A 25,397-nucleotide genomic window follows, 5' to 3' on the forward strand; every position below is an offset into this window, starting at 1 on the left:
TGATTCTGACTTTTTAGTGTAGCTTTAAGTTGCAGCAGACAGTTGTAGAGAAGCAAACATGTAAAGCAGTAGAATCACATACATGAAGGAGGCATTACTGTTCCAGAGAGATGGAGCCAGTACAGTGTCATGCTCATGTCCTGGAAGACAAGCACACCACCACACGAGCAGAGGAACACAGTTCAAACACACACGAAGGGAGGAGGAGGAGAAAAGAAGAAACGCGTCGGAGGCGACGAGAGAGAGAGAGAGAGAGAGAGAGAGGAAGCAGAGAAAGTTGGTAGAGGAGCGAGAGGAGAGAGGTCGAGCAGAGCAGATGGGAGGAAGGAAGGAAGGAAGGGATATCTCTGCGGGCTCAAGTGCGCAATTAAAGGATTCGGCACAAATAAACACATAAATGAATCAAAGCCTGTTATAAGAAGAAGGTGGGGGGGGGGGGGGGGCGCAGAGGCACGTCACCGCGGTGCGTGGACGCGGAGCAGGCGGCGGCGGAGCGCGCCGACAGCAGCCGAGTCCCGTGTTTCTCTGCGTGGATCTCGCTCCTCATGTTCTTCAAAGTCTTCGGGGAACTTCGCTAACTTTTGAAGCCGCCGTCCGGGAGGGGGAACAAACCCCTCCCTTCAATTGACTTTCTCCCCGGAAAAGAAGAGGAAGCTCTGGGGTGGAAGTGGAGCAAGGAAAGGCGTTTTGGTGTCTTTCCGAGGAGTCCAGCTTGTCGTAGCCTGGTTTTAGGAGTTGGCACCCGGGCTGGGAGTCCCTCGCCATGGCTGGGGCCAAGCCGGGAGTCCACGCGTTGCAGCTCAAACCGGTGTCCGTCCACCCTGAGCTGCAGAGGGGGGGCAAGTTCATCAAATGGGACGAGGTGAGAACCAAAATGCTTGAAACGTGCTTTGAACTCGGGACAGGACAGGACGTGACGGGACGCGTCGCCGTAACGCGCGTAAAGCGAGGAAAACGCGTGAGAGGGTGGTGGTGAGGTGGTGGTGGTGGTGGTGGAGGAGCTGGAGCTGGTGATCTGTAGAGGGACAGTAGAGCCACTGTGTCCAGGTGACACGGGAGACGTCTGCAGCGTGTCTGCGGCGAGATACGAGCTCGGATAGTTGACGTGGGCGTGCAGGTGTGTGCACCAAACCTGCGGCCAGCACAGGAGCCCACTGTATTTGCGTGTGTGCGTGTGTGTGTGTGTGAGTGTGTGTGTGCGCGCAGCAGAAAGTCCCACAGGGCTGCCAGCAGGCAACAGAGCTTCAATGCGTGTGTTGTGTTGAATTGTTGTCGAGCCGGTTTTCCTCCAGCTCGGGTTCAGCTCAGACGCCCTTCTTCCACCCTCTGTCTCCCACTTTTTGTTGTGTTGTACTTTCCCTTCTCTTCCCCACGGATCACTGAGGAAAAACACCTGAGTGGGAGTGAGGAGAAGTGGAGTGCAGGGGGAGCTGCAAAGCACCCAACTGAATGTTGTTGTTTATTTATTGTTTTCACTCTAAATCACGTCAACACTAATCTTTGAATCATTTTTGCCTTCAGTGTATTTCTGCACATGTCTACCAGTGTTGGTAATAATCATATGTGTGTGTGTGTGTGTGTTGGTTTCTGTGTGCGGCAGGAGTTCTGCAGTCTTCTCCACAGGGGAAAGTAGGGGTGTGTGTCCATGTGTCTGAATGACCATCAATGATTAACTGAGTGGCTGACAGACCCACTGTAACGGTGTCTCTCATTTGGAGCTCCAGGGTTGACGATACAACCCCAGTACACGAGAGGTGTGTGTGTGTGTGTGTGTGTGTGTGTGTGTGTCTGTGAAAGTGTGCGGCCTAAGAAGAATCTTACAAGGAGAGGGATTGTAGTTTGAACTGGCCTCTTATCATAAGTGTACTTTGCAGATATGAGGTCAGGTGTGGTGTGTACATACACACACACACACACACACACACACACACACACACACACACACACACACACACACACACACACTACAACTGCAAAGAGCTGCTAAGAGCCAGAAAAAAACATGAGTGTTTGAAAATAAAGCAACTTATCAGCAACAGAGTCTTACACACATTTTAATGATGACATGTTGTGTGTGTGTGTGTGTGTGTGTGTGTGTCTCTGGCCTTCGAAGAACAGTCTTGTCACGCAAGCAGTGAAAACCATCCCTTCTGATTAGATTCCTTTCTCTCCGTCTCTCACACACACTAACTCTCCATGCATCTCTCTCTCTCTCTCTCTCTCTCTCTCTCTCTCTCTCTCTCTCTCTCTCTCAAAGGGAATACCCAGGAAATGGTTGTGCTGGTGATTAAGCGTGTGAACACTCAAAAACATGTGCATGCTTTCGCCCTATCTTTCGTTCCCATTTCCCCCTGATTGGCCATTTCCCCGATGAACTGTGGAAAATAAGAGGATCCAGTTGTTTGTGCAAATTTCACACTATCCAAGAGGTTGGAGTGTGTGGTGGCAACATCGCTGCCTTCCATGCAGGAGACTGGGGTTCAAATCCCATCTGTGGTCTACCTCCAGTAGGCAAAACCTCCTTACGCTTACCCTGCCTGCCTTTGTACTTTGGATAAAAGCGTCTGCTAAATGTAAATTTATGAAAAATCGACAGCTGAAATCTTTCATTCAGGCATTCACACAGTTAATTCAGTCCTGTGTAGAAGCCCCTTGGGCAGTAATTACAGCTCCGAGTCATTTTGGTTGAGTCTCTACAAGCTTCTCACACCTGGATTTGGGAGGTTTACCCCACTCTTCGTGGCAGATCCTTTCAGGCTCCGTCAGATAGGTTTGAAAGTTTCTGAATCACACAATCTTCTTCTATAAGCCTGGAACTTGCTTCCTGTCACCGCGTTATTATTTCCAGGCGGTGTTGCGGGTGCTGACCAATGAACCAGTCACCAACAGGCAGGGACCTGCTGTCTTGACGCAGTTTCAAAAAAATGAGAGGCACATGCCTGACGTGGCCACCGAGGCACCGGCTTCAGCGACGTAGTAACAGAGGTCTGCCTTTAAATACGGCTTTCTGTGGCTTTTGTCTAACTAGTCTGTCAACCTCCTGCTTTGTGGAGTGTTATTGAGCAGGTTCTCCCATCTCTGCAGAAGAGTTTTAGGTTTCCGGTCACCTCCCTGGTCTTTCTTGCCAGGTTAGTCAGTTTAGGTGGACGACTCGCTGTAGGAGGAGTCTCGGTGCTTCTAGACTTCTTCCACTTCAGTTATTGACCCTGTTCTGCTCCTTTTTGTCTCCTCTGTGTGCTTCTGTTTATACTCTTGTCTTGACTCATTTTTATCGTGGAGGTCTACAGAGAGCTGCTTGGTTTCCCGCTCTGACGCGCAGTGTAAAACGTTTGCTACAGGTGGACTCCTGTGATTGGATAATTAAAGCAAACAGGATGCGTCTGAGAACAATTTGGAGTGCCAGAGCAAAGGGTCTGAGTGCTTTTGATTTTTAATAAATTAGTATTCACTTAATCACTGTAGCGTGAAAGGCATTTCAAATTAAATGGACCACACAGTAAAGTGTGCAAACAGTTAGGGAATCTGAAACGTTGGTTTGCTCCTTCAGTAATAAAGACACAGTCACCAGGAAGTGCCTGAGGGCCGTGCACTTTGTTGACATGAAATCCCCACTTTTGACCCAATCATTCATTTTTTTTTTTTTTTACCCCCTTCTCCATCTTGCCATCCTCCCTTCACATGGCTATTTTCCTTAAGTCTCCTGTTCTGTCTCGTCCTACAATCCCCTCGTGCTTGACTTGAGTTTATTTTCTTCGTTCATTCACTCCTCTCATGTCCAGTATTCACGTTGTCGTTCAGCTGCCACCGTCATGTCTTTCATGTCTTTTGCTTTCACAAGCAAATGTCTGTTTCCGTATGCTCCTCTGTATTCTACTGTAGGTCCATCAAATGACACACACACACACACAGCCATGCACTGACTCATGCCGGGAGGTGGGTGGAGGAGGAGGAGCACATTCCAAATTGACCCTCTTTCTTCTGCATTTCGGCTTGTGTACACATGTGCGCTCATATGTGTGTGTTTGCATGTGGGGTTGTTTTGTCCTGGCTGTGTGTTTCGCGTCAAATGACTTCCTGTTTGAGCTTGTTGCAAGGTTCCAGAGCCAAACCATTTTCCTGCTCTCTCTCCCGCCCTGTCTTTGCTGCTGCCGCTCCGCCCTCTGCAGCTCGCCCGCAATTCAATTTAGACGAGTTCCTACTGGAATTCAGTTAAAATTCCTCCTAGACATCCAATTAAACAAACACACAGACAGTTTGTCTGCAGCCGGCTCGATGTCAATGTGCCGCGGACTGTCTTGATAAGAAACTTAGTACACACATGTTAAATAAATAATCAGCATAACACTGGCCTGTTTGTAGGTTTTCTGCAGCTGGATCATATTTGCCCCAGATATTCAAATACACTGTGTGTACATTTTCCATAGTTTAATTTGATCTGTTTATATCCACATTGCACAATTACAAGCAACCCAAGGCTTGTAAACAAAGTCACATGGGATCACAAGCTGTGCAATTAATTGGGCAGAGGTTTGGGAATGTTGCATCCTTTTGAGATTAGAGGTTTTGACTCCGCTTCAAATCCCTGTAACTTGATGGGCCATAAAACGTTGCAAGCCAGTGGTGCTTTCTGCAATTTGGCCGGGATTATTTTGTCCGACCCTACAGACGGTCCCACTGTTCACTTAGAGGAGCTAAAGAGCTAAACACTAAAGACACTCCAGCGCTCCTCATGCCAGTGTTTATCAGTGCTCTGATGTCAAATCACACTAACAACAACAGTTTTCCATTCACGAATAGCCTGTAGAGGCTTTTTTGCCTTCATTGTTTTTCCTACCTCCCCCTGTCTTCTTAAAATGTAAAAACTGCTGCTTTGAGGTGTCATTCTGACCCTTGGTTTCAATTTATTGATTTTTTTTATCAACAACCTTTCAATTTGATTTAGTGATAAAGCTCTTCAAAATAAAACACCTACGCGCCCTCATACAAACTTTCTTCCTGTATGCGTTTTTTCCCCCTGCACGCTGGGACTTGCTGAGCAGCTCTCTTTATTGTCTTCAGTTTGTCCCCACTTTGTTTTACTTGGCTCTTGCAGTTACTCTTTTTTATCATTCTTTGAAACGTCTTTATCATGCCACAGCACTGATAAAAAGATCCATTTTGGCAGCCTTCAACGGTCACTGCCCTCCCTAAACAAGATAAACAAGAAAGCTGTTCACATGTCAGCATGGACTGCTCACACAACATGCACTGCTTTGGATTTAGGACGTATAAATAGGTGGAAATAACAGTTTGGGAAGCATGCAGTGTGACAGCTATTGTATCATACTGAATATGCTTCCGTCCTCAGACACTGATCTTCTTTTGTAAGCGGAGGTGCTTTGTCTACTAAGGTTCTACTTGACTTTATCTGGCTTCTGTGTGCCTCTATTTTCAGAAAGTGGATATTCTGGTTTGCCATTGGATAGATGGATAGATGAAGGGGAAAGATGTTAGGGAGGAGGAGATCCGGAAACGGAGGAAAACGCAGGCTCTTGTGTGTGTCTGACACTGTGTCGTGAAGCACTGCTGAAGTGCTGATGGGGTGGTGAGAAACGAGGCATGGGACGGCTAGAGGGAAATACGTGAAGAGTAAAGAGAGGAGAGAGGTGGAAGGTCAAACACTGCCACATGTAAAGTGTGGCTCTGACATCTGGATTGCTCCACGTTGCGCTACGCGTGTAGTCTGGTTGTGTGTCTGTATCTTACATAGGATCTCTTCCCCATGCACTGTTTGGTCATCACTCTCTTCCTCCTTCTGCTCTTCTCTGTCTGCTTCCTGCTTTTTTGTTTTTTCTTTTATCATTGACTTTTAGTTTTGTTTTCTCTGTGCTCTCATCTACAGATCTGCATTCCTGCATTGCATAACTAAACTACCCTTACCCTTCCTGAAGTGCGTGTGTTTTTTTTTAATTTTTTTTATGACTTTTTCATTAAATGCCTGCGTTCAACACGAGGAACAGATTTTGATGTTTCATTCTGTCAGTAAATGCCTACTCATGACTTTTACGTATCTACAAAAAGTGGTTGCTAACAAGCTGAATTGCTAAATGAAACGTCATCTCACCTGTAATCTATACTTTTTAGATCCGGTCATGCTAACAGGAAAGGCTTTTGTAAAAGACGTACTCCTATTGTTCGCAGTTACAATATAGAAGCTTAGTGATGGTAACACTGAAGACCGTTGGTGTGGTTCCTAACAACAGCTTTAGACTTCTGTCCGAAATCATATATGTGGATTTTCATTTATAAAGATGATCTATTTATATTTATATTTATATTTATATTTATATTTATATTTATATTTATATTTATATTTATACCACGTGTGAGGTTCATGGTTAGATTCCTGGCTTTTGTGTCATGTTGAAGTGTCCTTAGGCAAGACACTGAACCCCAAGTTCCTCCTGGTAGGTTAGACCCAACTTCATGACAGCTCTGGCATCATTGTGTTATTGTGTGTGTGAAAGAGAAGCAGTGTAAAGCACTTTGGGAAAGAATAAGATAGACAAGTGCTATGTAACTGCAGACCGTTCCCCATTTACAGAGCTTATTTTTTTTTGCAATCATTTAAAAACTAACACGTTTGACTTTTAGTTTTTTCGTAAGCCAAGTTAGCATCACTCTGGTTGCGTGATCCTAACTTGACTTCATCCCTCCAGCATTGAGTTATAATATGAATAGAAGCATGTGCACAAATGAGGGCAAACAAAGTATAAATTGGCATTAAGAGATTTTAATAAGTTTGCTTTAGTTAATCCAAAGTCTTTTTGAACTGTTCATTTAGCTAAACATTATTACGTACACTTAAAATGATATTTAAAATTCAAAGAAGGCTAATGTAATTATTGCTGTTTTCTCCATTTTGTAATATACTAGACACCCGGTGTGAGATCCCACAGACACACCAAGGTATCACCATGCTCATGTTACTGTAATACTGCACAGATTTACAGCCGGGGTTTCTGGGCTGCAAACAGATAAAGCATGTTGTGACACTGGACACTCCTAGCTCTGTCAGACATCCAGGTACTGAGGTAAGACAAGTGGCTACAAGCTCTGTGTCTAAATGTCATCAGGACTCATATTGCACTTACTTCACATGTCCCAGTCTTGTATTAGTGCACAACATAAGCACTGTATTAACAGTTTTAGTTTGCCATTGCTGCACTACACAGCGTATAAACAAACAGTCATTCATAGGCCAGCACTGGACTGGAGCAGTGAGGAGGCTTATAGTGCAGCTGGATTTGGAGTCCCCGTTGAGAAGTGGGGGGAATTGGAGGGGGAGATCAGAAAAGGATCTTACCACTTTATTTGACTTAACAAACCCTTTATACACTGGGGTATTGTTAAGTTGTTACAGCATAGCTTTACTACTACCTGGGTTAGAGGTTCGTTTCCTGTGTATAAGGCCTGATCAGATCTAAGTTAAATGACGCCTGTGGAGAAATTAAATGGTGCAGCACCTGAGTGCAGGATAAGGATCGGGCACATAGAGAGTACTGAATTAACTACTGAACAAGACTCTCAGAGTGGCCTCGAAACGCCGGATATGTTTCCACCTGTAATTAAAAGTATCAAACGGGATTTGGATAAATTCGTTTATCAAATGTCTTCTATCACTACACCAGATACCATCTTTACGGACCTCCTCGGCCCCACTCCTCCCTCCCTTCTCTTCGCTCTCCAAAGTCCAAAGGTTACCTACTGTCATCAACTTTTACCATGTTGCCAAAGCAGCAGCTCAAACACACTCACACTAAGTGCACACTGGCCTTGTTTCTTACACCACTCCCATAAGCTGTCACTGAACACACAAAGTACGGCTGACCAAAGGTGCACTCGGAACAGCCACATTTACGAGTTTCTCACTAATGGCTTCCTTCTGGATGACATTATACAACACACACATTCATTTGTGGTGAGGACCGTATGTAGGAAGAGAAGCAGAGTGGCTGTGTGTTTGTCTTTCTATACGCTGAGGCTGTCACGTGAATGGGATGTTCAGGAGCTGATGTCTGTATATGTAAAACCTCAGCCTCCAGGGGTGGTCCATCCACCAAGTGTGTAAATGTGACATTACTGTAATGAAGGCCTTTGTCAGAGGGTCACAGCATCTGGAGGGGGTCTGGAAAAAGAGACAGAAAAGGAAGAGCAAGGACTGAAAGTGTTGGAAAGAGAGTCAATTAAAGTAATAACTTAAAGAGAAAGAAAGATGCATGAAGGAATGAAAAGAAAGGACAGAAGCAAGAGGAGACTTCAGAAGGGGACTATATATAGCAGTTAATTAGGGAGTAGGGTGAGGGCCAATTATAGATGTACCACCCAGTGACACACAGAAAACACACCATGAGACGCGTGTTGATGGTAAACAAGAGGTGTGTGTTTAAGTCTGTGAAGGGCACGCGCTAATGATTTCCTCGTTAGGGTTGTAACATTACCCCTTATTTTCATTTGCTAACTGAAGTGACCTCTTGTGTTATGAAACTCATTTTATAGAACATTTAGAATGACCTTCAACAAGAAAAAGTTAATAAAGACTACATTAATTATTATTGGTTTACTTCAATAGTGACCATTAGAATTATTTTTTTACCTATAAAATGTCAGAGAGTGATGATAAAATTAAACTACTCCTTTTGTTTAACCAACAGTTTACAACCTAAAAATATTTTATTTACAATAATAATAAAATGCAGCGGAGCCTCACATTTGAGATGCTGGATCCAGGCACCACCCAAAAATAATCTGACCAAAGCAAAGAGTTGCTGAACTATGAAAGAAAAGGGAGAGAAAGGCAGACATAGGTGCATAAAACAGATTTGTGTGTATCAGTGATGAAAAGCAGCTCTAAAAACACAGCGAATGGCAGGTGTGTAAAAGTAAGTAGTTGTAACATGCAAATACAGTATATGTGACCGCAGCCCTCCAGCCAGTGCTTACTTTACAGCTAAATGATCTAAATGGGAGAAGATCACAAGAGCTCAAAACTCAGGTTAATAACATATTCCCATAACCCATGCTTTTTATTTCTACTGTTTCCTTTCTGGAATCTAGGGAATTTGCAGCAGGATAGCGGTGCCTTCCATAATGTAGGCTATATTCATCCAACATGATAACAATCAGTGGTAATTCAATTAATGTTGCTTAGCAAGGCTAATGGAGCATTAAATAGCTGTGGAAATGTAACTTGAGATTGTTACTGTTCCACTTACATGCTGCCATTGTCATTTTAAATTAAAGTCAGTGAAGATGAATGGAAACTGGCTGGTTTGGTTAAATCGGACTTCTTTTCAAGCAGCCCTTTCTGAAAGCTGCATTTGCAAGTTAAGCGTGTATATTGTGGCCCATATCTTTTTCTGCACGTTGACCAGCTAGGTCAAGGTTACCTGGAATTTTAAACAACGGGCTAATTTGCCTGCATCACCCAAACCAGTTATTTTGATTTGCAAATACTTTGCTGCGTATGTTTTTATTAGAAAGCACAGTAGTCTGCTGACAAAGGTTGACGGTTATGTTTCCAGCACTCCGAAAATGGGAAAATCTGGAGTGTTTGCTGTTTCTATTCTTATTCATATGGGTTGTTTCAGAGACCCGAGCCTAGCAGATGAAAGATAAGCAGGTATAAACCATTATGGCTGCAGATTTGCAAGCTGTAAGCGAAAGAACCGAACGGTGCTGACATTTGCGGCACAAAAATCACCAGCTAAACGGAGCATCTGACATCGGGTCACACAGCCTTGAGATGTAATCACAGCATGAAATTTAAGTTGTACGGTTTTCCACTGGTTCCAGTGAGTAAACACAGGTCACAAGTTCAGTAATTTATAGTGTAGAGTCAAATACAGTTAAGCTGACATTTGTCATCGAGCTTTATATGAAATGGTTGGTGTTTGGTCTCCTGCTGTGGTTGGACACAAGACTTTGATTTTATGCTGTCTACTCCTGTTTTTTATGTCCTGTTCTTTTTCAAGCTCCATCCTTTCCTATAACTTTACCCCTATCCATCCTCCCTATTTTCCCCTCTCTCAGACTAACTCTCTCTGTTCCTTCTGCCTTCTGCTGACCTCTCTCGTGTTAGGCAACTCTGGAGCCTAAACTCAAGGTATGTTTAACATAAAGTGCAATATAAAGACACATCTCCTATGGAATAAGACCTTTTTAAGGAATAACCTCATTTTATTATTTAGTCAAATGAGAAACCTGCTTAGCATTAAGACTGAAACAGACATAAACAGATACAAATGCCTACCACAGCTAAACTATACCAATTCACACATGTTGTTTCTTTAATCCCAGCATAAACTGAAGTTGGCAAAAAACAAAGTTACGCTATTGCAGGAGGTTATGGCCCATATATCTTGGTCTGGAGCTTTGACTTCACCACAAGTTGTTGGTTTTTCGACTGTCTTTGGTCTGAATTAAGAGAAAGAATGTTAAAGTTTGGGTAAAACTGTAATAAATATGTTCTCAGTTTGTTACTCCACAGAAAAATATGTTCATAACCACGCAGCCAAATGTGAATGATTAAATACATCTGCAAGTGTATAAAATTAAGATTCAAAATCATGGCAAATTAATACTGTCTGCTCTCGAATGCTGGGGGACAGAACAGGCACCTAACGTGGGAACATGGTTTTATCCACATACATAAAACTCTTCTAAAGTTATTTTAGAGTTGTAGCTGTGATCTCTTGCAGCGTTCAGTCCTCTCTGTCCTGCTTTTATTCCAGAGAGCGATCCAAAGGCCATACATCAGCATCAGTGACCAACTGATGCTAGTGCTGGTTCAGAGTAGAGCTGGTTCAACTTTCAACTAGTTTCTGTTTGTATGAGCTCGAGAGCCGGGCACAATCCAGCTAGTACTGCCACCTGTTTTCAGTCTTTATGCTAAGCTGAGCCCACAGACATGAGTCTGATGTTGGTCTTCTCATATAACTCTTGGTAAGAACATGAGTAAAACATGAATGAACTTCCTTTAAACCCTGTTCCAGTGCCCGTGCATGTTTAGTGGTTTCTTATGGGAAAGATCAGTGTCGAACTGTTCAACCAGATGCAGCCTACTGTACATCAAATGATTGTGCAGGCAACCATTAACCATTTTGGGTAAGATTAGCCTGCATTTTGAGGTAATTAGTCCTTTATTGAGTCAGTATCCCAGTCCACCGAGGTCACTGTGAACTTAATTAGCTTGAGTTATTTTGGACTATGATTATGTCTGTTAAGCAGGATTTCATACCCTCTGTATGTGGTCAAGTGTTAGCTGTTTGTGTGTTGTGCTGTTGTCAACCTATTTCCTTACAGTATGGATGTTTTCTGTGGGTTGCCGGGCAGATCTCTCTTTTTATTCCCATCTGATCATCACGATGCTCATAATGATGCTCATCATGACATATATGTATGAGTCATCTGTCGCTGTACTAACAAACAATCTGTATCATCATCGCTTTTTTCCCAGGATGTCTGGATGGTGTGTTTGTTTGTTGGAGTGTATTACAGGATTACAATAACAGTACGAGTGCTCAACACTGTAATTACAGAGCCAGTGACTGAATGCGTGTGTGTGTGTGTGCGCGCTCAGACATGGTATCTTAGTATCTTGCATATGAACCCATAATGATGATGGTAATGACATGTTGATGAAGGCTACTGTTTCATCATTATGCTGCACAAGAATGAGATCTTAATGCTGGCCAAACTACGTGGTTTGCAGCATCCAAACACCTGTTTTCACGACATGTGCATAACAACATGTTATCCCCGTCTGTCTTTCTGTGCGTCTACATCCCCATAATAGCAAGGCATCATTAACAGGTTTGGCCACTGCTGCCATAAACTGCTAATTTCACATCACACCCTAAGTATTACCATGGGACTACTATAAAGAACAAGAAGGAGAGTAGATGCTTTATTACAGTATTCTCTTTTATAGACATAAACAGAGGGGGTGGGTCAGAGGACTTTCACCTTTTCCCTAATTAATTGACTCTCTGAGGTCTTGGCATTTCTTTTTTTTATTCTTAATGCCTCGATCCTCTTGGAATTCAGTACTATTAGGTACAAGTAGGTAATATAATAATAATTATATCATTTATTTATGTTAGTTAATAATAACCTTAGTTTGTACTTTTCCCTTATTAGATAAAGTAGTTAAAATGAAGGGAAGGTGACAGCCCAACATTGTACTTTCATTTCACAGGCCAACGTTTCAACCTTCATTTTTTTTTTTATATTTTGCTTGTGTTGTACATCACTTGTTGCTGTGGATAAAAGCACCTGCCAGATAACTAAATGTAAATCAATACTTGCCTTGTTTACTTTACACACAGTTTTCTTGTATAGTAAGGGTTTACTGCTCACCTTTCAGGTTTAGCTCCACAAAGAATATATTAACAACCTTTCTAATTGTCTTTTTCTTGTCTCACCTGTTGTTCCTGTGTTCCTCAGCAGTTATTGTGGTTAGGATAGTGGTATCATCCACAATGCAAATGATGAACGCAAAATTGTGCAATAACCTGATAATCCCTCTAGTGCTCAGTGAGTGTGTGTGACAGCTTTAATATATGTTCGTCCTTGTAACAGTTTTATTTCTGTTGTTGTCTAGGACAACAACAGTGGGCCTCCCACCCTGGTAACACTGAAAGTTGACCCAGAAGGATTCTTCCTCTCATGGTCTGGAGGGTCCATGGTAAGAAAACACACACACACACACACACACACACACACACACACACACACACACACACACACACACACACACACACACACACACACACACACACAGGTTGGTCTTATTGCAGGCTAAATGAACTGTCACCATCTTACAGACAGAGATATTACCTAATATAAATGGTCCTCACTAGAGTAGACCACAGTGGATTTCTAATGTAGCAACATACACTAGAGCACACTGTCCACTCAGTGTCCTTGGACAAGACACTGCACCTCAAGTTGCCCCAGCGCCTGAAAAACATAGCAACTTTGCATAGCATTAAAAAAAGGGTGCATAAGTGCTTTAGAGTTGGCAAAAGGTTATCTGTGGAAAATGGTGTCAGTGAGGGACACTGCATGACGGATGGCGCACAGAACAAATACATCATTCAAATCAGCATGATTTAGTTTTGCCAAAGAAAAGGAAAAAAAGCCTGATAAATAAATTAAAATAAAATAAATTAAATTTGATCTGGGTCAGGTCCAGGTCCAGCATGTTTGCCAATAACTAGACTAAGACCACCACAGCGACCATCGTCCGACTGAAGCATGGCGGTGACGGTGTGCTGATACAGTTGAATTTTATGTAGTCAGGAAATCTCATAGATAACGTGCTGTCTTATGCAAGAGAGACCTGATAAAAAATGACTGGTGTCATGATTATGAGCGTTGAACTCGTCTAAGGATGTCAAATATCTTTGGAGCTTGGATAGCAGTGGTTTAAAGACGCCCAAGGGTTTATGAAGCAGCATTAGTGGATAAGGTGTAGGAGAGATAACTAAACTAAATTATAGATGCATTATGAGCATGCGTTTGTTTACCCAAATACTGAGGGAGAAGCTTGGCAGGAGAGGAATTTAATTTGTACAAGGTGATCAAAGGTAAAAAACAAATAGAGAGTTTTATTGATGTGGACCATGAGTTCTCTCTTTTGTTCTATGTGAAGTTCTCGGTATCACAGTTGTTATTTCTTTGCTTTCAGTATGTCAGTCAGCCACACCTCGTCTATTTTTAGCTATTTTGACTTGGTTATCTAAGTAGTTTCTTCTTCCTCTCTCTTTGTGTCTTTGTCTCTCTTTGTGGTTTTAGCCAGTCCATTAGCTTAGCCAAAATGGGTTTCATCAATTTGTTCCCACCTCCTCTTTATTCCCGTGCCTCCACCTCCCTGATGTCTTTGTGGTCTTCATCCTTTTAGTCCTCCGTTGCCTTCACTCTGTCCATCCGTCTTTATTTCCCAACAACCATCCTCTCCCTCACATCGCTTCTGGGCTTAAGCAGTTAGTTTAGAAACACTGGACTTTAGCTAATGTATTAACAGGGTTTTTAATATTAGTTTTTAATATCAAGTTATCAAAGCGTTGATCTTAACATGTAAACGTTTGTAGAAAATATCCAGTATTCAAAGCAAACTCTAATCCTCTGCCTCCTCTCTACCTCTACTGTATCCTTCCATTCATCTGTCTATGTATAAATATCTGTGTGATGTTGACCTGTGACCCCAACTTTCTCATCCCTCCATCCTAAACTCACACACACACACACGCACATGCACACGCACACACACACACACACACACACACACACACACACGATTTCTCCCTTTATTTCTGGCTGTCTATTTATCCAAAAGGAATGTATGGAATCACCTGTTGATAGCCAACATTATCACTGCGTTGTGTCTGCATGTTTTGGAGGGTGTGTGTATCTGGACCAGAGCACACGTCATCTTGTCTGTCTGCACATGTGACAGCATGTGCGCACACATTCACGTAACAGACAGAGGCTTTAAGTGCTGCATGCGCAGGCACATATGCACAAGTGTTCGTGTGCGGTGCTGAGATAATAGGCCATTTGTCGCCCGAGGTGCAGCTGTGACACTGTTTAGCAAAGAGTCGGCTCGTCAGCCTTTAACTCTTTTCGGCATCGTGGTGCAGCCGCTCAACAATCTTTAAACACTTTTCTGAAGTCTCGCATCTTAAGACTGACAGAACATCCTCTCAGTGAAGCAGCTGACACAGACTTGAGTCGTTGGCTTTTTCTATTTTCTTTTTCAGATGCAGTAGTACTTTACCTCTACCTCTAAACAGTCTTTGATGTGTGAAAATATTGGAGATCCCCTTCACGTCATGATTTATAGGCTAAGTGTACTCAAACCCTACCTTCTGCTTAAGCAGGTTAGTCCAAGTCACTGCTGTTATGATGAAGCCCTTAATGTGGCTGGAGGTTTTCGAAAGCCCTAATTTCACATAGCCTACAAGTTCCCTTTAAACAATACCTGTTGGTCCATCTTGAACTCCATTGTAAAATTAACAATGTTCTGTCCTTTAGCTTTGGACTAGAAAAGTACATTTTAAGCAATTTCAACGTTTGCAATCATTAGTTGCTTAATTGTTAATTAGTATTTTGACCTATGCGTTGTTCACTGTAGCTAGCATACAATACCTGTAAAGCCCTGATGAGTGTTTGGGATGTGTTTCTGTACAATATCTGAATATAAAGTTTCTACAGCGACACAGGCTGAAATCAGGAAGTGTCCCCTGCTCGACCTCACACCTCGTTTTGGTCCGTTAGAGGTACCTCTGCACCGATCCAAGGTGAAAATAAGTGCACTCACAGAACTGGCTTTGCAGAAGTCCTATTTCAAAGTGTCTGTGTAGTGATTCCAGCGATCCCAGAGCTTTAATTCAGCGTTGTGGCTCCCCAGGAGATTTCATACCAGAGATGAAAAGAAAGAGGACACTGCAACACAGATCTCCAGTTATTATTAATGGGAACAGTTAATACGCCTTTACACAGACGACAAGGGTATTCTGGATGGAACCCATTTCTCTGAATAGAGGTACCCAAAATATTTGATCTCCAGTGCAGTTTTTATTTTTGCTGCTCTGCTCTTCTTACTTATACATGCTGATGAGTTTTCAGCTATATTTCTTCTATATAGACATAACCAAGATTTACCATATATGCTGTGTAATGCTCAGGGTGCCCATGGTCAGAGTGGAACTGGATCACGATCAGTAAAGTCATTTTTAGAATCTCAGCAAAGACATGCAAGGACGCCCAAAAGGCTGTAACCCAGAAGTGTCAAAAGCACCTTTTGTAGAAACGTTCAACTTAAGAAAAGAGCAGAGAAAGTGAGTTTCACAAAGTTCAGCCCCTGTGGGTTTGACTTTAGAAGGATTCGCCACATGAAAGACTCTTAAAACACACACTCGCTCTTTTGACCCAATATCCAAACTACAGTTGAAGAAATCACTGTGAATTATTAGTAGTCGTCCTCTGTGTGTTGTGCATTTCCTACCAGATCACCTTATATATTGTTAATGAAAGTCTGCAGTTACAGCTTATTCAGTATTCTGAAGGGTCCAACCCACACATTGAAATCTTAGCATCAAGCTGATTGATTCATCTTTTGTTGAAAGGCGGGTTGTGTTACATTGGGTTATATTCACGAATCTATACGGCACAAAAGAAACTAAGAGAAGCCAAGTGAACATCTCTTAACATCCTGTGCATAGACCTTGAAACAGTATGTTTCCAGCCTTTTTCCAGGCTACATCCATCATCCTTCTCGTAGCCTCATTTAATTCCTCTCTGACTTTATTTGGATCACATGTCTCCTCTTTCTCACCTTTTTCTCGTCACGCTTCCTCTTTTTCTTTATCTGGTTTATCTCATTCCCTCTTTGGTGTATCCATCCGAATACATGTCCTTTGACCTTTTCTTCTGTTGGCCTTCCTCGACCCGACCTCCGTCTATTTTTCTTCTGTTCACTTATCGCCTTCTGTTTTGTGTTACTTTCTTCTACAGGCCACTTTGTTTAACATTCTCCTTTCAAATATCTCTCCTTTTAACCTGTGATTCATTTGTCTTTGTCTCTTTTCTGACACCTTTTCCAGAACAAATCTATTCATCCTTTAATAATAATCTCCTACATCTCCCTCTCTTCTCTCCCCCCTTTTCCTCCATCCTTTCCTCCCCCTTTTTTCTCTCAGTTATCTTTTTCTCTCCATCTTTGTGTAATGTTCAGAGGTTTGGCTTACACGACCTCTGACGTGTGTGTGTGTGTGTGTGTGTTTTTGTGTGTGTGCGAGTGTACTCAGAGCCCAGAATTTCCCATAATGCTTGAGTCAGTGGCGATAACGACCAACTGTCGCTGACAGACACACTCACACACACACACACACACACACAGTGGCTTGGCAGTGAAACTAGTGAGACACACCCCACCATGCCCCAGTCTGCACAGTTTTTCTTTCTCTTCCCTTCGCTCTCACTCGCTGTCCTTCAGAGTTTCCAGCCTTAACTCTTTAAGTCTCGTCTGAAATGAAAAAATAATAAAAGGTTTTAAAGGTAAAACTCTTGAACTGAAGTTTACACTGTACTGTTATTATGGGTTTTCTGTAAATCAAGTAGTACACAGGGGTTACATTTTGTGAAACCATTTAAAGATAATGAAAGCAGATTGAGTGCAAAATTATCCCAAACTTTGAAACAGTTCGTGCCATTATGGCACCAAATATTGACATGCTTTAGACATCATTGTTGTGTTTGTGTATCGCTCTATTTATTTGGCTCTGCTGTGACCCCTTGGATTGACCCCTGCCATCTCTAAGAGCCAGTGGTAAACAGTAAAGCATCCATTTTGGTGCTAGGAAGCAAAGTGCATTCCAGTGACTGCGGGTTACACATGCACATCACAGATCCACACATCTGCTAGAACATATGTTCACAACCTCCTGCTAATGCAGCTGCAAACTCACCACCTCCTCTTTACATCTACAGCCTACACAGTGAGATGCTTTAGGTTTGTAGCGGGTGAGATCAGACACTGAGGGGGACCTGCCCGAGACAAGGAGGCAGTACAGTAGCTGTAGTCGACCCACAACGGCAAAAGTGAATTCCACTAATGCCACTTTTCAACATGAACAGAGCTGCTTCACCTTTTGTGAACCGTCTAAGCACCAGTTTCCACACGTGTGACGTATTGCCACATCAATACGTCATGGTGTACATCTCCTTTTTCACAACAACAGCAGCTGACAGTGTCTCTTTAAGTGTTGCTCCAAAGTGGAGCCTACACAGGCATCCCAACATGACTGGTCCATAGTAATTGCTGTTTGTTAGCCTTAGCCTTTAACTATCTACCTAGCATTGACTACGCTGCTGGTCATCGCATTTAATAAATGATGCACTGATCTAAATCTTTACAGCAGCGTTTAGTTTATAGTGCTCATGATAAACCAGACCCAGCTTCTGATGCAAGCAGATCTTGGTTCTAGACCAGCAGCTCTGGAACCAGTTTTCTTGGCTGACAGCCAGTTCTGTCCTCAAAATATCTCCAGAAAGTTGTTAAACCGCGCCTGCAGCGCAGTCCACCGCTCTCCTACTGATTGCCCTGCTTGTGGGAAGTGTCTGTGCATTTGTTCTTGTTTTTTTTTTTTTTTTATGCCACCACATTTCATTATTTGATTCTCAAAAGATACAGATGAGTGACACATTACTAAAATGAAGTCCAGTACTCTTGGTTATCGTTTCCTTTAGGTGTGCACAAGGACAGTTTTTTCCTTTGCCCCTTGTTATCTTAATCCAGAATTGATGTAAACTGAGTCTGCTCAACATCTCTACACATCAGACTTTTTTTTTTTTTTTAGGAGCTAAATGTCGAATCAAAATGATTTTTACAAATTTAATTTTGTTCATTTTCTAGCAACTCTCACTCAGCAGGTTTGCGCATGTGGGTTTCCTTTTTATTGCTGTCGATCACATCTCCATCGTAACTTCCTTCGTTGGAAAGCGGATATCTGGGTTACAGAGAACAGACGCGGGATCTGAGTATGTGGTGGGATTTGATGATTCGTGTGGTTTTTAAAGAACAACACCATGTAAAGCCTGGTTTCCACCGCCCAGTCAAACTGTGCTCGCCAGGCCAGCTATTATTCACTGCGCCTTGTTTCTCTGTTGAACATTTCTGTAATAATTCTCCACACTCTCTTTGCCAGCTCAGATGATTTGACAGCTAAAATGTAGTTTCTTGTAAACGAACGGGAGCGTTTGATTAAGTGCTGCTGAGCTGATCCTGGCAGAGCACATCCACACCTGCCACAGCACGATGAGTTGAAATGCACCTGGCACTGCAGCTAATCCTCCCCGCCACTCTGTTTTACTTTGACTATTCTTCATTTCACACTTTTGCTGTTGCCCTGTTTCTACGTTGCTAATCCACCTTCAATTTGTCTTTCTCTCCCTCGTTTTCCTTTCCCGTGTGTCTCTGTGTCTCGGGGCAGCTGGTAGCCGTCAGACAGATGAGGCAAAAGTTGTTCTTCTAATATAAACTGAAGGATGACATTTCCTCCCCCTCTGCTCTCCATCTTTCCTCGCTCGTCCACGTCGCTACATCCACGTTTTCTTATTCTCTTTCTCAATTGTACTTATTTCTATCTGTTCTCCACCTCCCGTCTTCTTCTTCTTCTTCTTCTTCTTCTTCTTCTTCATCTGGTCGATGCTTCTTCCCACGTGGTCCGGTCTCTTATTGCTCCCTAATTTCTTGCAACAACACTTCTAATCTCTCTCATTCTCTCTCTTGGCGTGGGAAAGTGGGCAGGAAGTTGCTCAGACTGGGGAGATGGGGGTTCTGGGGAATTTCGTTGCCCCCTCTTACCTCCTCCCACTCCTCCTCCACATTTCCCCTTTTCTATGAATTCTGCTCCCTCTTGCTGTCCTCCCTCCTCCATCTCTATCTTCGCCTAAAGGTGGGCAGCTCATGTCGATAGCACTTAAATTTTTAGACATTTGCCCCCAGGGGTGTAACTGAGTTGTAACAGAATCGAGCCTCTAATTGTGTTGAATTGATTGGACCTATTTTTGACCACACTGATGTGGGGGCGGGCACGCACAAACCACACAAACTCGTATTTATTCCAACCTGTCAGGTCTTTCCTGTGATGGGATCTTAACACCCCAGGGTGCTCCAGTGTCACCGCATACCACATAAACGGAGTTCTAGTTTTTGGAGTTCAACATGAGAAGCAGGCTTAAATGAAAGTTACTAATTAATGTTGAGTAATGATTGATGTGCAATTTATTATTATGCGTTTTCAGAAATGCACTTGCTCTCTAAATGACAGTTAAAAGGTCAGATACAACTTCCACATCTGTCTGCTGAGCACAAAGCTACAGCCAGGAGACAGTTGATGTGGCTTAGGAACTTGAAGCAGGGGGAAACAATATATTAGATTATAATATATTCATATGAAGTACTAAAAAAATAAATTGATCAGTGAGTGTCCTCACTGTGCATGAATGATGGCAGGTGAAGTAGAGCTCTAATTAAGATGATCTCCCTGGCTCAAGTCAAACATCCACATGGAATTAGCTTGGAACAAGGAGTTTACATGCATTTGCACACACAAACACAAAAAGCACACACATGCGCCATTCTTGCGCACGTACACCCAGTGAGCGGCTCGCAGGGGAAGTTGAGTCTGTCAGATGATAATGTGACGGCTTCCTCTCTCTTTCTCCTCTCTTTTGGTTTCTTTATGTTGCCTGGCTGTTGACATTATCTGTTAGCAGCAGAGCAGCCTTCATGTTCACACCGCACAGAAATTCACTTCTTCTCTGTATGACGAACTGAGACGCTGCATAGTATCGAATCCATTGTCTGAGCAGATGCTTCCTCCAAAACGTCTTTAGTCTATGGGTGTGTGTCCGTTACAGCGTCCTGTTTTTCTGTCTGCGTAGTTAACGAAGCTCTGGCAGTGTTGAAAATCAACGCAACATACATGACATGCGTAACATGATGACAAAGCACAATTCCTTTCCTTGGATCATGCTGGGAATATTTCTATCAAAAAAGAAACATTTCTCAGGAACACATAGGGGTAATCGACAGCAGGTACAATCACAGAGTACGAGCTGGACACAAAACCTCAGGTTAAATACAGTCGAGAGTCCCACATTTGTAATTTGCAGGGATGTCTTACTCTTATATTTTGTAAATACAAAGCACAGTATAGTTTTGATATTTGTTCTAAGCTGTTGACACGTTTGCAACCTCATTGTCTGACTCTCACTTTTTAAACGTCAAATAACTGGTGTGAATCCCTGTTCTAGCAATAACTGTTTATCAACCCTGCACATCTGCTTGGAGGGATTTTATCCCATTACTCTCTACAGAGCAGCTTCAATTCAGGGATATCGGATGGTCCTTGCACAAACTGCCTGCTTCAGATCCATCCATAGCATTTCTATAACCGCATAAACTGCTTGTTTGGTCGTTGCCAAACCTAACACTGGTCATTCAAGTCAAAATGTTCTAGTTTCAACTCATCTGTCCATAAGACAGCCTTGCAGTAACCTTCTGGCTTATTCTGTAGATGGGCAGAAGTGTGTTTTTAGTGGGGAGTGACTTCTGTGTGTGAGTGAGTTCTGTGCAACTTGGACATGCACACCATTGATCCTCCTGATGATGGACCTTGGGATGAACCACTCCAAAAGAGGCCTTTAGTTCCCTGGACTTTACACTGATGTTCTTTGTGATCTCCCAGAGTATTACATGCCTTCCTCTTTTTAGGATCTTTGTTTGTCTACCACTTCTGGAGAGACTAACGGCAGCAAAGCGGGACCAAATTATGTTTTCTCCTACATACTTTACAATTGGGATAATGTTCTCATGATAAATTATGCAGTGACCTTTTTACTGTGTATTCTTTCCAAATAGTTCAATATAGTTTCATCAGTTCACAAAACATTTTGCCAATATTGCTGTGCAGTGTCAATGTGCTCTTTGGCAAACTTCAGGCGAAACTCCAAAAGTTATTGTGATTTGTCAGTCGAAGTAGCTCTTGTCCACAACCTCCAAACTAATTTTCTTAACTTACTCTAACACTTGACTCCAATTAGCTTTTTCGAGGAAATTAGGGTTGTTTACATCAACAGTTGCTTGATTTTTCAGACTTAATTGGCGTGGGAATGATCGCATGTAGTCTGTTGTGTGGTAAGGAAACTGTTGCGCTGCATTATGGGAGTTGTAGTTTGTGTGTTATCGGCCCTTCAAATCGCTGGGCCATTAAAAAAAAAAAAAAAAGATATATAAAATGATCTTGTAGGCTGGATATAATCGTTTTCAGGGCCGGATGTTATCTGCAGGCCTTGAGGTTGACACATATGCTGTAGACAGACAGCAAAACTACATTTTTTATGTGACAGACAATTTTTTAATGTGTCACAACAGCTACCTCTTCTTGCCTTTTCCTCCAGTGTCCTCCGTTTTCCTCTCGTCTCCACATGTTTATGAAGTAACACTAGAGTCATAAATCCTCAGCATAAGCTCAAATTGCATGCGTGTTTGCCTCGGTTACACAATGAACCAGGCAACCTGGTGTCTATTTGTGCCTAAATGTGTTTGTCCGTCAACTATGTCTGCTGTTGAACCATGCCTAAAATTCACTCAAACTCTGTCAGGATTCACCAGAGTCACTAATTAAGACCTTTTGTTTCGTGTTTGTTGCTTTTGTTATCACTGTGAGGTTGCACTTACACACCACTCTACTTTCTTCCTGCCTTTCTTGCCTTTCTGCAGGTTTGTACCGTATGTAGGTATGTATGTGTGTGTGTGTTTGCAGCTGCACATACAGATATGTGTTGCAACCTCACCCCCACTGATCTATGTCTGTTTGCTGGTCTGAGAATGTGTGTTTGGCCAGTTCAGCCGGTATCTATTTGCACTCCGAGACATGTGGTCTGACTGTTCTGTTTATGCGTGTGCTCGTTTTATTGATGTTTTTGCTTTTCTTCACATCTCATACATGTGGAGGGACCTAACTTCTCTTTCATGTTTCGTTGTTTCTCCCTCTAAATTGTTCCATCATTTTTTTCTCTGTGTAGATTTTAATAGCTTAATGATTGCAAATCACTCCACATCACTTTGTCGGCTAAGTGGCTAAAATGAGAATGAATGTGTTGTTGATTTTCACCCTCCCCAGATCTCAGAAATATGAAACAACCGGGGGAGGAGGAAAAAGACAAAAAGCAAAAGCAATGAAGGAGATGGGAGAGAAAGGCAGCGCGGGGTCCAGCTGATATTGTATATACAGAGAAATGATTACAAGGTGACGAGTTATGGCGCTGCCTCCTGCTTCACAGGGGTATTAAGTGCTTTCTCTAAACACCTTGCCAACTCTCCTATTGTAGTCATAAAACAGTTTGAGGCTCTCTTAGTTCTGTGACATATCTGTGTAAAGTCGCACAGGGTGGAGACACATGCTGTCCTGGCCCCGCGTCTTTTAGTGTGTATGAATGTGTTCTCGGAGATCGGTTTCCTATATTCCGTCATCATGAGCCATTGGAGCCACGATTGGACATTTGAGACATATTTAGCTGTTGTGATCTATCAAACACACAGGCGCGTCACAGGAAAGGAGTGGTGCTGTCTGGATTGTTCAGTTGCCCTTTCATATTTTTCTAATGTCAAGAAAATGAATTGAAAAAAGTGGCAGGTTAGGAGGGAGGAAGGGAAGTCAAAAAGCCATCAAAGAAGTGAAGGAAGGAAAGGAGGAAGTGAAGGAGAGCCTAATCAAAGCATAGGTGCAATAAATAACATTCACTGTGCTGGTGTTCAGTGCCTAAATATAACCTAATCTAATAACCACTGTTGTATCTAAACCACACAACTGCAGAACAAACGTGCTTCTAAAGTATCTATAATTTAAACTCTAGAAAAGTGTAAGTGTGTAAGAAATGTATTTAAATATATATATATTAAATATGCCTTTTCACCTTCTTGATGAGAGTTAGATGAGATGATTGTTGGCACTTTCACATCTGTCCAACAAAGGTGTACAACCAGCAGCTGGTTAGCTTAGAATAGCCTGCCTAATGTACTACACAGACTAGTACTAGTGATGTTGTCTTGCTCTGATCTGCCATTACTGATGATACGATTGGGAAGCTAAAGTGCAGTGTCGACTGTGGTCAGACAGCCAGACAACAAACTGGGATAACTGGCTACTGTTGAGGAGACACTGCTGGCACAGAAATGACAGATTTGAGTGATGTCATGAAGTCGAAGGCAAACCGGCACTAGTGCTGATGATCGCAGATCAAGGTGCTTCAATCACATCAGCAGGAAGTATAAGAACCAGGTTCCTCTGTTCCATGTAAACATCCGGAGTATGATCACAACTGGGTTTAAAACTGGGTATGTTTACTGGTACGCTAGTGTACGTGTGCAGTAAACATACCGTGATTTGCTGGTGATTTGATTAAGTGGACTAACCATAAGCAAACATCTCCATTTACAGTTCTGGTTTACTCAACTCTATCAAAATATAAATCTACCTGTGCTGTTTGCTTTCCTTGTAAATTTTTAGCCCACTCCTAGCTGGCACTGTTTCAAACATGGCATCCATTTCAATTGTTTACACTGGTATTTTTGTATTTAATTCCTATGTAAAAGTGCTGGTTTGTCTGGTTTGTACTCAAACAGCTTGACGGCTTTCGATTAGTTAGTCAGCTAATTGTTTGAATGTGAACCTGAATGGCTGTGCGTCTCCGTGTGTGGCCTGTGCGATAGGTTGCTTGCTGCGCCGTGGTTGCTGTAGAACTGAATAATCTAAGAACATCAGTAATGTGTTTGGTACCACATCCTTAATCTCAAAGAAGCCCAGTAGACCAGACTCCACTGTTATCTCTACCTGCCCATGTAAACCGCAGCTGAACGCAACAAGTTCCCCTTTAGTGTCTAGAAAGGAGTATAGGAGTGCATTCTGGGAAATGTAGGAAGTTGCTAACTGAGGCAGAAGGCAGGCGGTGAGTCCACCAGAACAGTAAATTACAGTAAATTATAGCGTTTTATCACAACACGACTCTTGGACAACTCTCTCTCTGGCTCATTTGGAGCAATAAGGATCCTGCTGCTGAGTCTGCAGTGATAAATGGAGTGAGCTGTGTTTGGGCACAAAGAGATGAATGGAGCGCTACAGCTGCCATGGCTAGCTAAACATTACACACGGAAACACACAGATACACACATGCTAACTGAGCAGAAGGACGGAATATGTTAGGAATGTGCTCGCGGAGATGACTGACCTTCACACGGACACACGCATCGCGTTGCGCACTCACTTTCACAACCATGTGCCAAAACACACACATTTTACTTCACATTTTTTCTGATCACATGCTGACACATTTGTACTCGTTGTAAGGACAGACTTTGTTGTGAAGAGTTTCTTTCAGTTTTGTGTCACATGCATTCAATGTGCACTGACTTCTAGGCCTTATATATGCGCACACACACACACACACACCCTGTCTTGCTCAACAGGTCAGGATGTTTCACAAGTCAGGACCTGCATGTTGCTGCGTTTGTGTCTATGTGTTTTACTAGTGTGTGAATGCCAAAGACACACACACACACACACACACACACACACACACACACACACACACACACACACACACACACACACAGCGTAGCAGACAAAGTTGTAGTCTCATTACTGTGGTCTCCAAGGAGTCACCATAGCAATGGCAGAATGAAACCACGGCCTGTGGGAGTGGTTGTGTGTGTTCATGAATGTGTGTGTGTGTGTCCTACAGACCCAGAAGTACCTCATTCCCCCAGGAAGTTAGTTATTCTCCAC

At 42.7% G+C, this 25,397-nt stretch overlaps 1 protein-coding gene across 1 annotated transcript in view; it reads left to right on the forward strand.

The window, feature by feature from the left end:
- The first annotated feature begins 275 nt into the window (after positions 1–275).
- The window catches only part of plcb3 (phospholipase C, beta 3 (phosphatidylinositol-specific)), a 44,663-nt gene continuing 19,541 nt past the window's right edge, over positions 276–25,397 (forward strand). The window contains exons 1-2 of the mRNA XM_026352344.1: positions 276–862; positions 12,644–12,727. Coding sequence (XP_026208129.1) covers positions 764–862; positions 12,644–12,727 — 183 coding nt within the window. The 5' untranslated portion in view covers positions 276–763. The remainder of the gene's footprint in view (positions 863–12,643; positions 12,728–25,397) is intronic.

The sequence above is a fragment of the Anabas testudineus genome, chromosome 18, assembly GCF_900324465.2.
Source record: "Anabas testudineus chromosome 18, fAnaTes1.2, whole genome shotgun sequence".
NCBI lineage: Eukaryota > Metazoa > Chordata > Actinopteri > Anabantiformes > Anabantidae > Anabas > Anabas testudineus.